Raw genomic sequence first — 18,639 nt, 5'->3', positions numbered from 1 at the left:
TGGCGTTCTCAGCATTGCCTTTGCCACATCCCATAAGTTCTGATATGTTGTATTCTCATTTTCATTTTTCTCCAAATATATACCTATTTCTCTTGCAATTTCTTCTTTGACCCACTGATTGTTTAAGAATGTTATTTAATCTCCATGTATTTGTGAAACTTCTGGTTGTTTCATGGTTATTGATTTCCATCTTCATTTCATTATGGTCAGAGAAAGTGCTTTGAATAATTTCTGTCTTTTTAAATTTACAAAGACCTGTTTTGTGCCCCAGCATATGGTCTATCCTGATGTTTTTGGTTGTAATGTTTTATATATGTCTGTAAAGTTCAATTCATTCATCACATTGCTTAGGTTCTCTGTTTCCTTATTGATCCTGTGTTTGGTTTTTCTGTCTGTAGAAGAGAGAGGTGTGTTGAAGTCTCCCACTATTATTGTTCAAACTTCTAGTGCTCCCTTCAGTTTTGCCAACATTTGCCTCATGTTCTTTGGAGCGCCTTGATCAGATGCATAAACATTTATAATTGTTATTTCTTCTTCTCCCTTTTATTAATATTTCCTTCCTTGTCTCTTATGACATCTTTGCATCTAAAGCCTATTTTGCCTGATATTAGTATAGCCACTCCTACTTTCTTTTGGTTATAGCTTCCTTAGAAGATCTTTTTCCATCCTTTCACTTTCATCTGTTTGTATCCTTGTGTCTAAGATGAGTCTCCTGTAAACAGCATACAGATGGGGCACATTTTAAAATCCATTCTGCCAGTCCCTATCTTTTAATTAGTGAGTTTAGTCTGTTAACATTTCAAAGTTATTAATGTAAAGGCAGTTCTTGAATCTACCATTTTATCCTTTGTTTTTTCTAGTGCAGTTTTATTGAGATATATATTCACATATCCTATTATCCTTTGGATTTTATTTGTCAGATCTATATAGTCCACCACCACCCCTCTTTTTTAATCCTTTACATTGCCCTTACTAATCATCTTCAATTCCGTGCCCTCTTCCAGACCTCTCTGTCCTGTCTTTTTTTCAGCTGACAGAACTCCCTTTAGTATTCCTTGCAGGGTTGCTCTCTTGTTAACAAATCCTCTCAGCATTTGTTTGTCTGTGAGAATTTTAATCTCTTCCTCACTACTGAAGGATAGCTTGGCTGGATAAAGAATTCTTGGCTGGAAATTTTTCTCTTTCAGAATCTTAAGTATATTATAACTTCCTTCTCACCTCCTTGGTGCTTGTTGAATAGTCTGAACTTTATCTTATGTGGCTTCCCTTGTATATGATGAAAATCTTTTCTCTTGCTGCTTTCAGCAGCATTTGCTTTTCTTTAGCATTTGACAGTGTGATTATTATGTGTCTTGAAGTGGGTCTATTTGGGTTTATTCTATTTGGAATTTGTTGGGCTTCTTTGATTTGCGTATTTATGTCTTTTATAAGTGTTGGGAAGTTTTCCCAAATTATCGCCTCAAATAATCTTCCTAAGTCTTTTCTCCTTCTAGGACACCAATGATTCTTGTATTTGTGCGCTTTGCATTGTCCATCATTTCCCTGAGATCCAATTCAAATTTTCCCATTCTTTTCACCATTAGTTCTTTTTCGCTTTCAAATTCAGTTGTCCTGTCCTTTAGTTCACTTATTCTTTCTTCTGCTTCAAATCTGCTGTTGTGTGTCTCTAGTATATTTTAAATGTGATCTACAGTATTTCTCATTTCCGTAAGACCTGCTGGTTTTCTATTTATTCTTTTAAATTCTTCTTTATGCTCTTGTTTAGTGTCTTCTTGAGATCCTTTATGTCTTTAGCCAATGCATTGAACTTAGGAGATTTGTATGAACATCTTTGATTAGTTTGAAATTCTGTGTCTATCATGGTGTGTTTTTTTTCATCACATAGTTGTTTATTCATCACCATGATCATTTTTTTTGAACATTTACATCTCTCCAGCAAAACAAAAAAGAAAAAACTCATACCTGCCATATCCCTTACCCATTCCCTTTCATTGACCACTAGTATTTCAATCTACTCAGTTTATTTTAACCTTTGTTCCCTGTACTGTTTATTTTTTTAATCCATATTTTTTACTCATCTGTCCATACAATAGATAAAAGGAGCATCAGACAAAAGGTTTTCACAATCGCACAGTCACGTTGCAAAAGCTATATCATTATATTCTTGCAGTAGTCATCTTCAAGAAACATGGCTACTGGAACACAGCTCTACAGTTTCAGGCACTTCCCTCTAGCCTCTCTAATACAACTTAAACTAAAAAGGGAATATCTATATAATGTGTAAAAATAACCTCCAATATGACCTCTCAACTCTGTCTGAAATCTCTCAGCCACTGACACTTTATTTTGTCTCATTTCTCTCTTCCCCCTTTTGGTTAAAAGGTTTTCTTAGTCCCTTGATGCTGAGTCCCAGCTCATTCTAGGATTTCTGTCCCATATTGCCAGGGAGGTTTACACCCCTGGAAGTCATGTCTCCTGTAGAGAGAGGAAAGGCAGTGAGTTTGTTTGCTGTGTTGGCTGAGACAGAGAGGCCACAGCTGAGCAACAAAAGAGCTTCTCTGGGGGTGACTCTTAGGCCTAATTTTAAGTAGGCTTAGCCTATCCTTTATGGAGATAAGTTTATAGGAATAAAACCCAAGATTGAGGGCTTGGCCTATTGATTTGGTTGTCACCACTGCTTGCTAGTATATCAGGAATTCTCCAAATGGGGAGGTTGAATTTCCCCCCATTCTCCCCATTCCCCCATGGAGACTTGGCAAATACTTCTTTATTTATCAGGGCATCACATTAACCTGGACCAACCTACAAAATCTCATGCCCTATTCAAGGTTCCATGTACTTAATGGTGTTCAATTAAAGTGTCCATATAAGTTAAATTAGGAAATGCACTAGTCAAAATACAAATTTTGTTCCAAATAAATATTCCTTGCTTTAGTCTCACACATAAGTTGAAGCTTCAAAATATGAATGACCATCTATTTTCAACACTCTGCAATACTAGCATTCCTTTGTTCTTCCTCATGCAAAAAAAAATGTTTTTGTACATTTAGTCACTATCATTGCACAGTCTAGGCATTCCTAGATTATACTATCTCAGTCTTTATCGTCTTTCTTTACTTCTGGTTTCATATGTGCCCCTAGCCCTCCTCCCTCTGTTGTTCTCACATCCAGCTTCATTCAGTGTACTTATGTTATTGTGCTACATTCAGGTAGTATTGTGCTTTCCATTTCTGAATTTTTACAATCTGTCCTGTTGCACAATCTGTATCCCTTTAGCTCCAAGTACCCAATCTTTACCCTATTTCTATCTCCTTATAGCCTCTGTTCTTAACTGAAATTCTCCAGGTTCGCTCATTAATGTTCGTTCATATCAGTGAGACCATACAATATTTGTCCTTTTGTTTCTGGCTAATCTCACTCAGGATAACGCCCTCAAGGTCCATCCATGTTGTTACATGCTTCATGACTTTATTCTGTCTTACAGCTGCATAATATCCCATTGTATGTATATACCACAGTTTGTTTAGCCTCTCATCTGTTGATGATTTTTTGGGCTGTTTCCATTTCTTGGCAATTGTAAATAATGCCGGTATAAACATTGGTATACAAATGTCCGTTTGTGTCCTTGCACTTATGTCTTCTGAATAGATAGCTGGCAATGGTATTGCCGGATTGTGTGGCAGTTCTATACTTAGCTTCCCAAGGAACTGCCAAACTGCCTTCCATAGTGGTTGTACCATTTTACATTCTCACCAACAGTGGATAGGTGTGCCTATTTCTCCATATCCTCTCCAGCACTTGTCATTGTTTGCTTTTTGATAATGGCCATTATGGTGGGTGTGAGATGATATCTCATTGTGATTTTGATTTGCATTTCCTTAATAGCCAGGGAAGTTGAGCAGCTTTTCATGTGCCTTTTAGCCATTTGTATTTCCTTTTTTGAGAAGTGTCTGTTCACATCTTTTGCCCATTTTGCAATTGGGTTGTTTGTCTTTTTGTTGTTGAGTTGAACAATCTCTTTATATATTCTGGATACTAGACCCTCATCTGATATGTCATTTCCAAATATCAGATCCCATTTTGGTAGGTTGCCTTTTTCCTTACTTGGCAAAGTTCTTTGATGCAGAAAAGTGTTTATTTTTCAGGAGCTCCCATTTATCTATATCTTTATCTATTAAAAGTTTTATAGGATATTTATTTCCCTGCATTTTCTTCTAAAAGTTTTATGGTCTTAGGTCCAATGTTTAGGTCTTTGATCCATTTTGAGTTAATTTTTGTGTAAGTTGTGAGATATGGATCCTCTTTCATTCTTTTGTATATGAATATCCTGTTCTCCAAGCATCATTTATTGAAGAGACTGTTCTGTCCCAAGTGAGTTGGCTTGACTGCCTTATCAAAGATCAATTGTCCATAGAGCCTACAAAAAAAAGAAAGAAAGAAATAATACTGTTAATTTCTAGAAATAGAATAGAATCTTAGCTTTTTTTTTTTTTTTTTTTTTTTTTTTTTTTTTGCATGGGCGGGCACTGGGAATCAAACCTGGGTCTCCAGTGTGGCAGGTGAGATCTGCCACTGTACCACTATTGTCCGCCCTGAATCTTAGGTTTTGAATTGGCAACTTTTGTAGCTTTTTAATTTCAAGATGTGAAAAGAATGCTGTGAATTCTCTCAGCATTGCCTAGATTTGATAAGTAATTTAGGGATTGAGCTAGACATCCACAGATTAATTGAGGTAGTTCTGTTCACCACCACAGAATAGAGTTAGCTGTTGTGTAGCTAGGTAGCCTGAGATTGACAAATAGAAGACAGAGCTTTTATTCAGTTGCCTTCAAATTAACAACCTTTTTGGATGATCTAATATTGTCAACTGAATCATTTTCTTCTATTTCTTAGTATTCAGAATATAGCAACAGAATTTACTTATCATTGTTCACTCCAGTGGCAAATGTTAAAAACATATAGGCTAAGTTTTCTGAAATAGTTCTCATTCTATTCAAATGGATAGAAAGATGTAATTTAGATAATTCTATATTTTGGAAGATATAGATGGTAATGCTGATATAGTTTTAAAACAATAATACCATGCTGAAAAAAATATTCTCTTTTTTCCTTATTGGAGAATAATCAATTTAAGTAGTATGTAACTAAATACACAATCAGTACATTTTTAACATGTATACCTCCATGAATCCATCACCACAAGTAAGTTAATGATCATAATAATTATGCCCCAAATGCTTTCTTGTGTCCTTTTGTAATTTTTCTTCTTCTTGCTTCCTCCTCATTCCTAGGTGATCATTGATCTGCTTGTTATCGCTCTTGATTAGTTTGCATTTTCTAGAATTTTTGTAATTCTTTTTATTTTTGTCTAGTTTCTTTCACTCAGTGGAATTATTTTGAAACACAATCCTGTTGAGTGTATTAATTCATTCCTGTTTCATTGGTGAATAGCATTCCATTGTATGGATATATCACAATTTGTTTATGCACTCACCTGTTGATGGATGTATTAGTTATCTATTGTTAACATTCAAGAAATTTAAATTGATATAAAGCTTACAATCAATATCCCATTCTTTTTTCATATGTCCCAGTAATGGCCCTTTGAACCTTTTCTCCTCCCTTTCTAGAAACCCATCCAGGATCATGTTTTGTATTATCATTATCATTGTCAGTACAGTTGCTGCTGTCTTTTTAGTCACTTTTTTCCGTTTTTATTTGTTTGTTTAACTTCTTATTTTGAAGGACTTTTAAATGTACAGAACAGTTGGAAAAGTAATACAAAACTCATACAGAGAATTCCAATATACCCCCACCCCAGATACTTAGACCCACTCACTTTTTTTTTAAACATGGGCAGGCACCGGGAATCGAACCCGGGTCCTCGGGCTTGGCAGGCAAGCATTCTTACCTGCTGAGCCACCGTGGCCCATAGACCCACTCACTTTTAACATTTGGCTACATTTTCTGTGTATTTTGTGCAACTGTTTATCAATTCATCTATTTATCTACCTATCCACCTATTGATTTTATTCATCAGATCACCTTTTTTGTCTCATTACCTTTCACAGTTTTCAGTTGTCTTGGACATTCTAGGTAGCTGATCACATTGTCTCATATATTGTTCATGTTGCCTCATCATTTCTAATAATTATTTTTCTATATATTGGATCATGTGATCTGAAATAGAGACATTTTTATTTCTTCCTTTCTCACTTGGATATCTTTTATTTCTTTATCTTGCCTAATTTCTCTGGCCAGAACTTTCAGTTCAATTCTGAGTAACAATGGTGACAGGGGGTGTCCTTGTCTTCTTCCTGATCTTGAAGAGAAAGCTTTCAGTCTTTCACCATTGAGGATGATTATTAGCTGTGGAGTTTTCATTTATGCTCTTTATCATGATGAGGAATTTTCCTTCTATTTCTCATTTTTAAAATGTTTTTATCAAGAAGGGCTGCTGAATTTTGTCAGATGTCTTTTCTGCATTGAGATGATCATGAGGTTTTACTTTTTCATTCCATTAATATGGTGTATTATTACCTTGATCTATTTTCTTATGTTGAACCAGCTTTGCATACCTGGGCTAAATCCCAGTTGATCATGGTGTAAAATTCTTTTAATATGCTATTGGATTTGGTTTACTAGTACTTTGTTGGGATGGTTTTTGCATCTGTATTCATGAAGGATATTGATCTGTAATTTTCTTGTGCTATCTCTGTAGTTTTGGTATGAAGGTGATATTGGCCTCTAAAATTAGTTAGGAAGTATTTTGGAAGAGTTTTAGCTGGGTGGTGTTAATTTTTCTTGGAATGTTTGGTAGAATTCATCAGTGAAGCCATCTAGTCTTAAATTTTTCTAGTGATAATGCAGGACTTTATTGTGCCATTTTGCTATGTTGCCTTTATAAGTCTTGTGCCTTTTTTTGACCCTTAGTTCTTCTGTTATTGTCTACTGTCATGTTTATTCGATTTTTTGTATTGTTGTATTTTGAGTTCCTCATTTTTTTTCTGAATATATTTTTCAGATGCTTTCTTTGTTGTTACCATGGGGTTAAAATTTCACATCCTAAATCTATAGCAGTCATATTTGATTTGATAACAACTTAATTTCAAAACATACATATTTATTCTGTTCCTGTACCCCTTTGTCCTCCTATCTTTTTTTATTTTTATTTTAAACATTTTTTTATTGTGAGAGATAACATATACACAAAAAAGTGATAAATGTCAAAGTACATTTTAACAGGTAGCTCTAGAACAAATTTCAAAGTACGGTATGGGTTACAGTTCCGCAATTTCAGGTTTTTCCTCCTAGGTGGTCTAAGGCACTGGAGACTATGATTCAGTAGTCATGCTCATTCGTTAAATCCTGTCTTCTTTGTTACAATCTCTCCTTTGCCTTTTTTCTCCTCCTATCTTTTTTGTACTCATTACAAATTGTATCTTTGTATGTTGTAGTCCAGACTCATAGATTTACCATTATTTTTATGCATTTGCATTTTATCACCTGTGAGAAGTAATGGAATATTATACCAAAAAATATATTACTGTAATAATGGCATTTATAATTACTCATATGATTACCTTTATTAGAAGTATTAATTTCTTTATGCTGCTTTGATCCACTGTCCAGTGTCCTTTTCTTTTAGTTTAAGAACTCCCTTTAGCACTACTTATAGGGCAAGTCTAATGGTAATGAATTTCCTCAGCTTTTGCTGATCTTGGAGTATCTTAATCTCTCTCTCATTTTTTTTTTATTTTTTATTTTTTTATTTTATTATTTATTTATTTATTTTTTTATTAATTAAAAAAAGAATTAACAAAACAATTAGAAATCATTCCAATCTACATGTACAATCAGTAATTCTTAATAACATCACATAGTTGCATATTCATCATTTCTTAGTACATTTGCATCGATTTAGAAAAAGAAATAAAAAGACAACAGAATAAGAATTAAAACAATAATAGAAAGCAAAAAAAACAAAAAAAACAAAAACAAAAAACCTATACCTCACATGCAGCTTCATTCAGTGTTTTAACATAATTGCATTACAATTGGGTAGTATTGTGCTGTCCATTTCTGAGTTTTTATATCCAGTCCCGTTGTACAGTCTGTATCCCTTCATCTCCAATTATCCCTTCTCTCTCTTTTTTTTTTTTTTTAATTAACGGAAAAAAAGAAATTAACCCAACATTTAGAGATCATACCATTCTACACATGCAATCATTAATTCTTAACATCATCACATAGATGCATGATCATCATTTCTTAGTACATTTGCATTGGTTTAGAAGAACTAGCAACATAACCGAAAAAGATATAGAATGTTAATATAGAGAAAAAAATAAAAGTAATAATAGTAAAATCAAAACAAAACAAAACAAAACAAAACAAAAACCTATAGCTCAGATGCAGCTTCATTCAGTGTTTTAACATGATTACTTTACAATTAGGTATTATTGTGCTGTCCATTTTTGAGTTTTTGTATCTAGTCCTGTTGCACAGTCTGTATCCCTTCAGCTTCAATTACCCATTGTCTTACCCTGTTTCTAACTCCTGCTGAACTCTGTTACCAATGACATATTTCAAGTTTATTCTCGAATGTCCGTTCACATCAGTGGGACCATACAGTATTTGTCCTTTAGTTTTTGGCTGGATTCACTCAGCATAATATTCTCTAGGTCCATCCATGTTATTACATGGTTCATAAGTTTATCTTGTCTTAAAGCTGCATAATATTCCATCGTATGTATATACCACAGTTTGTTTAGCCACTCTTCTGTTGATGGAGATTTTGGCTGTTTCCATCTCTTTGCAATTGTAAATAATGCTGCTATAAACATTGGTGTGCAAATGTCCGTTTGTGTCTTTGCCCTTAAGTCCTTTGAGTAGATACCTAGCAATGGTATTGCTGGGTCGTATGGCAATTCTATATTCAGCTTTTTGAGGAACCGCCAAGCTGCCTTCCACAGTGGTTGCACCCTTTGACATTCCCACCAACAGTGGATAAGTGTGCCTCTTTCTCCGCATCCTCTCCAGCACTTGTCATTTTCTGTTTTGTTGATAATGGCCATTCTGGTGGGTGTGAGATGATATCTCATTGTGGTTTTGATTTGCATTTCTCTAATGGCCAGGGACATTGAGCATCTCTTCATGTGCCTCTTGGCCATCCGTATTTCCTCTTCTGAGAGGTGTCTGTTCTTTTTTATTTTTTTATTAACGGAAAGAAAAAAAAAGAAATTAACACAACATTTAGAAATCATACCATTTTACATATGCACTCAGTAATTCTTAACATCATCACATAGATGCATGATCATCGTTTCTTAGTACATTTGCATCGGTTTAGAGGAACTAGCAACACAATAGAAAAAGATATAAAATGTTAATATAGAGAAAAGAAATAAAAGTAATAATAATAGTTAAAAAAAAAACCCTATAGCTCAGATGCAGCTTCATTCAGTGTTTTAACATGATTACTTTACAATTAGGTATTATTGTGCTGTCCATTTTTGAGTTTTTGTACATACGATGGAATATTATGCAGCTTTAAGACAAGATAAACTTATGAAGCATGTAATAACATGGATGGACCTAGAGAATATTATGCTGAGTGAGTCCAGCCAAAAACTAAAGGACAGGTACTGTATGGTCCCACTGATGTGAACGGACATTCGAGAATAAACTTGAAATATGTCATTGGTAACAGAGTCCAGCAGGAGTTAGAAACAGGGTAAGATAATGAATAATTGAAGCTGAAGGGATACAGACTGTGCAACAGGACTAGATACAAAAATCTCTCATTTTTGAAAGAAAGTCTCACCAGAGGTAAAACCTTGGTTGGCAATTGTTTTTTCTTACCAATTTAAATATTTCATATCACTGACTTCTTGTCTCCATAGTTTCTCATGAGAAATTGGGACTTAATGTTACTGGGATGTGTTTGTACATAACACATTGCTTTTCTCTTGTAATTTTCAGAACTCTCTCCTTGTCCTTGACATTGGACAGTTTGATTACTATGTGTCTGGGCATGCTTCTGTTTTAATATATCCTGTTTTGGGGTATTAGGCTTCTTGAATATGCATATTTATGTATTTCATTAAATTTGGGAAGTTTTCTGCCATTATTTCCTGGAATAGTCCTTCCTCCCCTTTTTCTCTTTCTTCCCTCCTGGGGCTCCCATGATATCTGTATCGGCATGCTTGCCCTTCACGTCTCTGAGGCTCTGTTCTTTTTTTTTTATTCTTTTTCCTTCCTTCTTCTTAGCCCAAATCATTTCAATTGTCTTTTCTTTGAGATCCCTGGTTATTTCTTCTGCCCTCTCCAATGTGCTGTTGAAACCACCTGAGGAACTTCTCATTTCAGTTATTGTATTAACTCCAGATTTCTATTAAGAATCTCAAAGAAATTACCATATTATTCTTTCATCATTTTCCTCATATCCTTTAGTTCTTTCTTTTTGTTTTCATTTATCCCTTGAGCATACTGAGGATCTTTTATTGCTTAATAAGACTTCATACCATTAACACAGTATATCTCTCCATTTAGTTAGATTTTCTTTAATTCTTCTTGTCAATGTTTTGTAGTTTTGCTGTGCAAGTTTATTTATCTTTTGCCAAATTTAATCTTAAAAATTTGTTTTTGAACATGTTTTTAGTGTGAAATATAATATATATGAGAAATGTGATAAACTTCAAAATACAGTTTAACAAGTTAGTTATAGAAAAATTTCAAAGTATAGTATGGGTTACAGTTCTGCAATTTCAGGTATTTCCTTTTACCTATTCTAATACAATAGAGACTAAGAAGAAATATCAATATGGTGATTCAGTAGTCACAATCATTTATTAAATCCTATCTTCTCTGTTACAACTCTTCTTTCTCATTTGATCCTTCTCACAGTTTTGGAGGATATTTGGGCAATGACTGTTCTAACTTCTTCATGTTGAAAAGGGACGTCAAGATTATGGGGTAGGGGAAATGTAACTAGTTGATGTTCTTGGAGAGACTGGTACCTCTGAGTTTCAGGGGCTTGTCTGATATAGGAACAATCTCGAAGTTTTAAGTTTCTGAAAAGTAAACTTAGTGAGTGAAATTTTTATCGAACGTCAGATAGAACCCTGGGTATTATTTCGGGTTTTCAGGAGTACTGTTGGTTGGGGCTTGGCATACTGTGGCAATTTGCAATATCTAGCTGAAGCTTGCATAAGCTTAGCCTCCAAAATAGCCTATCAACTCTATTTGAAATTTCTTAGCCTTAATTTGTTACATTTTTCTCCCTTTGACCTGGGAGTCATGTGTCAGGTAGAGGGGAGGATAATGATTTTACTTGCAGAATTGGACTTAGAAAAAACCACATCTGAGCAACAAAAAGACGTTCTCTGAAAGTGACATTATTGTAGGTAGGCTTAGCATCTCCATTACAGTTATAAGTTTCATAAGAGCAAACCTCAAGATAAAGGTGGAAAAGTTTTCCCAGGTGGGAAAGTTTAATAGTTCTTTATTTTTTCTCCAGTCCCTCAAGGGACTGTGTTAATATTTTAAAATTATCTGCCTAACATACTCTGAAATATATCCAGGTATTATATTAAGCTGTACAGAATTGTATGACCTCATTCCCAATTCTAGGCTTCATGTGTTTAGGTTGTTTAAATGAACTGGCCAGACAGGTTAAGTTAAATTGTGTGCTACAGAAAATTTAAGTCTTAAACAAATAAACCTCTCTTCCTTTGGTCTCATAGAGTAGATGAAGTTCTAAAATACAGATAGTATCATCCTTTATCCTGTATTCTGATTTACCTAAGACTCAGATTTATAGTTCTGTAGCTCTGAAAGTCAGCATTACTCTATACAGCAACTGTTAAAAAAGCTGAAGAAGATATCAGACTTCAATTAATGATAAGAACAAAGTTGATCTAGTTGGGACTAAGAATTTCTTATTTTTGATGCACTGATTTTTTTTGTATTTTGATTTACTTTATATATTTTTAAAGTTTTAATTGTTCATTGCTGCCACCTAGAAATATAACTGTTTTTTGTGTGTTGATTATGTTCTCATAACCTTGCTGTTGTAGTGTGCAAGCTGCTGGAATGCAATATTCCTGAAATGGAATGGCTTTTAAAATGGGGGAATTTATTAAGTTGCAAATTTATAGTTCTAAGACTGTGAAAACGTCCCAATTAAGGAAAGGCTATGGAAATGTCTGATCTAAGGCATCCAAAGAAAGATAACCTTGGTTCAAGAAGGCTGATGACATTCAAGGTTTCTCTTTCAGCTGGAAAGGCACATGGCAAGATCTGCTAACTTTCTCTTCAATAACTTCCCTGGGGCTCTGACAGTTCTGTTGGCTCTGTTGGTTCTGGTGGCTCTTATGGCTCTAAAGCTTTTTCAAAATGGTTCCCTCTTAAAGGACTCAAGTAAGCAATCCCACCTTGAATGGGTGGTGTACCCCTTCATGGAAACCATCTAATCAAAAGTTGCCACTCACAGTTGGATGGATCATATCTCCATGGAAACAATCAAAAAGCTCCCAGCTAGCAATATTGAATGAGGATTAAAGGACATGGCTTTTCTGGAATACATAATAGCTTCTAACTGGCACACTTGCTAAACTCACTTATTACTTTTGGTTGACTCCATCATATTGTCTGTGGTTAGACTATTTTATTTCTTCCTTTTTATCTTAGTTTGCCAGGCTGCTATGATGTGTACCACACATTGGGTTGGCTTAAACAAAAAGTATTTTTTTTAATCACAGATTTGGAGACTAGAAGTCCGAAATCAAGGTATCAGCAAAGCTATGATTTTTTGAAGGATTCTGTCCTATTCTGGGGTGGGCTTTCCTTAGTCCTTTGGGGTTCCTTGTCTTGCATCTCTGTCTCCTATCACATGGTGATTTTTCCTTTTGTTTACTCTTCCTGTGTCTGCTGATATCTAGCTCTGGTTCTTCCCTGTGTCCTTCTCTGACTGTGTTTGAATTTCTTCTGCTTAAAAATAACTCCAGTAATATGGATTAAGGCCCATCCTGATTTAGTTGGGCCACACATTAACAAAAAATACCATCTTAAATGGTCCTGTTTACAAGGAGCTTACACTCAAATGGACATGGTTTAAGATTAAGAACATGCCTTTGTTGGATATATAATTCAATCTGTCGTACTTTTTAAATCTGTATGCTTTTTATTTCTTTTACTTGCCTGATTTTATTGCTAAAAACTTCTAGTACAGTGTTGAATAGAAGTGAGGAGAGTGGACATCCTTGCCTTGTTCCTGATCTTAGGGCAAAGCAATCAGCTTTTTAGCACTAAATATGATGTAAGCTCCCATTTCCCTTGGGCAAATACTTAGAAATGCTAAGTATTGCTAGGTCTTGGGTAAGTGTGTGTTTAACTTCATAAGATATTGAAGTTTTAAATGCAAATTCTAGTTCTTTAATTCCATTCAGTTATCAATTTCTTCTTGAGTGAGCTTTGGTAATTTGTGTCTTTCAAAGAATTTGTGCATTTCATTTGTTGATTTTATTGGCATAACACTGTTTCCTCAAAGATTGCCATGATTATTCTTGTAATATCTGTAGAATATGTAGAGAAGTCATCTGTCTCCTTCCTGATATTGGAAGTTTATGTCTTTGTTTTTCCTTTCTTCATAATCCATGTAGCTAGAGGTTTATCAGTTTTATAGATCTTCTCAAAGAACCAGCTCTTGATTTCATTGATTTTCTCTATTCATTTTCTTTTATTTTTAACTAACTTCTATAACAATCTTTTTTATTTTCTTTCTTCTGCTTACTTTGGGTTTAATGTTTTTAGTTTAACATAATATAGGAAAAAAATAGTTTTGTTTTCTTTCTGAAGTAAATTGACAGATTTTGAGACCCTATATTAAATTCTAATTATATATGTGTATGTGTTTTTGCATATTTGATATTTAGGGGAAAATGTGAGACTTTCCTAATAGCAAAATTTTAGAGAAAATTAAATTGTGACACTGCTTTTATAAAAGAAGGAAAAAACTAATGAAACGTTTTTGTTTTTTTTAATTAAGTGGATTAAGGCTTTTAAAAAAATATTGGGTTTATTGTCTGTTCATTTGACATGATTTTCAAATTCTGAATGAAGTGTATCTGTAAATTATGAAAGTACTTGGAATTCCCATGATAAACTTGGTGAAATTTACCACACACAGAGCTAGCATAGTTAAATTTTGTCCACAGGAATAAAATTTTATTCTTTCCATCTTAGCAATTACTAATCTAAAGAATAAATAATGTTTATTTGAGTTTGATATGTGAAACATTTAAATCTCCAGGTCTTCTCAAAGGAGTAATCACTTACTAGGGTTACTAAGGTTTAAGAGAATTCTGAATTTATTTTCACTTAGTGTGCTTTGATATATTGGATAAGAAATTTCTGTAGTAGATGGAAAGGAATTTTCATATTTTTTATAAGGTTATCTTATCTTCCAAAGTCTGAATTAAAATCAAGGAAATAGATTGACCTACTGTTTGAGCCTTCTACTTAAATATTAAAGCAGATTGGTTCTCTTCTGTAAATAGAAACAATTTTGTCTGTAGACAGATGTAACAGGTTTATTGACCGTTTCAGTTTCTTTTGAAAATTCTTATTCCTAAATAGTCTTCAATAAGGAATTTCAGTGTTATTAAAATTGCAGTGTTGGTAGAGGGATGTGGTATTTACAGAATGACATTGAATTTTTTTTTTTTTACTTACTTTTCTAATCATCTGATGTTTTATTTTATCTTTTAGATCCTGTTTGACCAAACTCAGAGATCAATTAAGGCACAACTGCAGAATTTTGTTAAAGAGTAAGTCACTTGCAGTGAAGAGAAGGGAAAAACAACCAATACAATTCACATCTGAAATTGGTTTCTTTTGAAAGAAATTATGAAACATGAATTACTGAAAATAATAAAGGCTTATTTATTCTTTCTTTTTTTTTTTAACATTGCATTTCTTCCTGAATTGCATCACACTTTATATCTTTCACTGAATCTTTTATACCGTGATAGGGAGAGTTGATATTAGTTTGATATTTTGTTTCAAGGTAAGATAATGGAAGAGATAAGCAATGGAAGTGCATGTTTTTCATTACATGCTAATTCCTTTGCATCACAGTCATCATATTTGATATGTGAAATAAAATGAAAGTAGGAATTTTTTTAAAAGTTTGACTTTTCAAGTTAGGGACTCATGTTTTCCTTTTCACCATGATGATTCAGTTTTTCTTTTTTTGTTTTTGTTTTTTTTTTTTTTTTCAGTTTTTCTTTTTTAATTCCCAACTGAGAATACATAAAAATAAATAAAAGGTTGAGTATGATACAGTGTTCATGATAAATTATATTCATTATAATCTATAAGTAGTATCAGATCTACTTAATACAATGTTTTAGTAGGTTGGAATTTGTTGTCCTGAAGATGTCTCAGATGCTCTATATGTTATTTTATAATATAGTAACACTGGTAGCAAACCTGAGAATGACCTCATAGATATTTTAATGTAGAACAGTAACATTTATGACTTTTTTAAAAAAGAGTTTAAAGTCTTTGATACATATTTATGTCATTTGTCTTCAAGTTATTTTGGCTAGTTCCTTGATAGAAAAAGTAAAAGTAAAGGGATACTATAGGGATACTATATAAGAATAATGAATCAAAGATTTAAGATTTCTAGTCCATTGAAATTGATACTGTTACCCTTTACTAACATAACAATTCTTTTAGAAGAGAGATGTGTATGTGAGTGTGAGTGAGTGCATGTATTAGTATTCGTGCCCTTTGACCCAGTAATTTCCTCAACCAAGAAATGAATGGTTAAATTATTATTTTTTATGGCGTGGGTGTAGACCACCTGAAACAGTAAAACCAAAGGTATGTCTTTAAAAAAGAAGATTTACAGAATTAATCCCATAGACTATTGAATTGTAACCTCCAGAAGGACCTTGCAATTTACATTTTAAACAAATTCCCTATTGTGATTCTTATGTATGTTACTATTCAAAAAATCACTAAATGGTAGTACTTGTCATGATTTGTCTTTTGCAGTGGTGGGGGCATGACTTTGTTTTTAATGCTTCTATAATTTTAATTTGGTCATTTATTTTCACCTTAAATTTTATAAATGTAAATAATGAAATGTTAGTTGACTGTGTCATGATTAATATATAATGGAGAAGCTATAAATTTTAGCTGAAAGAGCTAGTGAAGGCCAGTGTAAGGTGGAGCAAACAGATTGAGGAACATAATTCAATTCTAAATGTTATTTTGCTGACATTTTTGATAAAGAAAATATCACGACATTTTTATGAAAATTTCATGAAGCTCTTACATTTTAGAGATCTTAGAAAATTCAAAGATGCCAAGAAGCAGTTTGAGAAAGTCAGTGAAGAAAAAGAAAATGCATTGGTAAAAAATGCTCAAGTACAAAGAAACAAGCAGCATGAAGTTGAAGAAGCCACAAACATTCTGACAGCAACGAGAAAATGTTTTCGACATATAGCCCTTGACTACGTACTTCAGGTATATTTATTATATGTTTTCAGAAAGGTATTTACTACATAATGTTACTTTTGGGTCATGATACCAAAAAGAATAAATGGTTCTTTTTGTTTAATTATAAAGTCAACGCATTGTTTGGGTTTACTAATGCTGCCAGAATGTAACATACCAGAAATGGATTGGCTTTTTTTGTTAAACTCTTTTATTGAATAGTGTAACATATATACAAAGCAAAGAAATTAAAAAGCATTAGTTTTCAAAGCACTCTTCAACAAGTAGTTATAGGACATATCCCAGAGTTTGTCATGGGCTACCATATGATCTTCTCACATTTTTCCTTCTAGCTGTTCCAGAATATAGGAGGCTAGAGGGCCTAAATTTTTTTTATCATCACAATCGACTTTTTTCTTTCTTTTTTTGTGAAAAATAGCATATATACAAAAAAGCAATAAATTTCACAGCACAGCATCACAGTTAGTGGTAGAACATATTTCAAACCTTGACATGGGTTACAACTCCACAATTTTAGGTTTTTATTTCTAGCTGCTCTAAGATACTGGAGGCTAAACGAGATGTCAGTTTAATGATTCCGCATTCATATTCATTTGTTAATCCTATCTTCTCTGTATAACTCCACCATCACCTTTGATCTTTCCATCCCTCTGTTTAGGGGTGTTTGGGCTATGGCCATTCTAACTTTTTCATGTTGGAAGGGTCTATCACTAATATGAGGTAGGGAGATGGAACTATCTGATGTTCTGGAAATGCTGGGCTAGGTTTCAGAACTTATCTGGACCAGGGACCCATCTGGAGGTTGTAGGTTTCTGGGAAGTTGCTCTAGCTCATGGAACCCTTGTGGAATCTTCTGTATTTCCATAGGTGTTCTTTAGGATTGGCTGGAATGGTCCTGGTTGGGGTTCAGAATTGGCTTTTATAAAGAGGATTTATCAAGTTACAGGTTACACTTCTAAGAAAGTAAAAATTAAGGCACCCAACAATAGGATTTTGGGTCCTCTATTCTCTGTCCAGAGTTTCTTCATCTGGAGGTTGTAGGTTTCTGGAAAGTTGCTCTAGTGTGTGGAACCCTTGTGGAATCTTATGTATTGCCCTAGGTGTTCTTTAAGATTGCTGGAATGGTCCTGGTTGGGGTTTGGGATTGGCTTTTATAAAGAGGATTTATTAAGTTATAAGTTACAATTCTAAGGGAATGAAAATTAAGGCACCTAACAATAGGATACGTTCTAGGAAGAAAGACTGATCTTTTCTGTCTGGGGTCTCTCTCTCACATGGGAAGGCACATGCAACATCTGCTGACCTTCCCTCCTGGCTTCTGGTTTCAAAGGGCTCTCTCAGCTTCTGACATCTCCTGGGACTTCTGGCATCTTCTGTATCTCCAAATGTCTGGGTCTGTGTCAGCTTTGAGCTCTTTCTCTGTGAGCTCTCTTAAGGGCTCCAGTACACGAATTAAGACCCGCTTTGGATGGGCAGAGTCACATCTCCATGGGAAGAACCTATTCAAAAGGTCCTACCCACAACTGGATGAGTCAACATTTCCATGGAAACAATCAAAAAGATCCCACCCAAAACAACAGGTCTACTCCCACAAGATTGGATTAAAACATGGCTTTTCGGGGGTTCATAACAGTTTCAAACCAGCACAAACATGATCTGTGAAAAAATTCACCTATGTCTCCCTGTGTGTCTCTGTGTACTTTTACCCCTGTGTGAATGTATTCATCTGGTTCTGATTTCTTCCTCTTTTCACTTATCATTATAGTTTACCCCGTTTTTAAGTGTTTTAAAAATCATCATTTTAATTGTCATAGACTGTAGTTGCCATACCAATTTAATTTGTATTTGATTTTCAGACAGTGACAGTATTTCTGATTTTTACTGGCAATAGTGAAAATAAAATCTTTGTAATAGTTGTAAGTGACAACATCTTTGTACACAAATCTTTTGATTGTTTCTTTAGAATAGATGCTTAGAGGTAGAATTAGCTGATGAAATCACATTGAGTTCTAACCCTTAATGCATTACCAAATGAAAAATATTTCAAATAATAATATTCTCATTAGATGCTGTTTTCTGAAAACTAGTGATTCAGGTATTGATCTC

The 18,639-nt window shown here is 33.9% G+C and overlaps 1 protein-coding gene across 1 annotated transcript in view; it reads left to right on the top strand.

Annotated features, from left to right (window-relative positions):
* ACAP2 (ArfGAP with coiled-coil, ankyrin repeat and PH domains 2) overlaps positions 1 to 18,639 on the top strand; it is a 194,773-nt gene that overhangs the window by 102,074 nt on the left and 74,060 nt on the right. The window contains exons 5-6 of the mRNA XM_077119331.1: positions 14,773 to 14,831; positions 16,359 to 16,542. Of these exons, the coding sequence (XP_076975446.1) occupies positions 14,773 to 14,831; positions 16,359 to 16,542 (243 nt within the window). The remainder of the gene's footprint in view (positions 1 to 14,772; positions 14,832 to 16,358; positions 16,543 to 18,639) is intronic.

This window comes from Tamandua tetradactyla, chromosome 10 (genome assembly GCF_023851605.1).
Source record: "Tamandua tetradactyla isolate mTamTet1 chromosome 10, mTamTet1.pri, whole genome shotgun sequence".
Classification (NCBI taxonomy): domain Eukaryota; kingdom Metazoa; phylum Chordata; class Mammalia; order Pilosa; family Myrmecophagidae; genus Tamandua; species Tamandua tetradactyla.
Note: the sequence above shows the minus strand (reverse complement) of the source record. Positions and strands in the feature narration are given on the sequence as shown.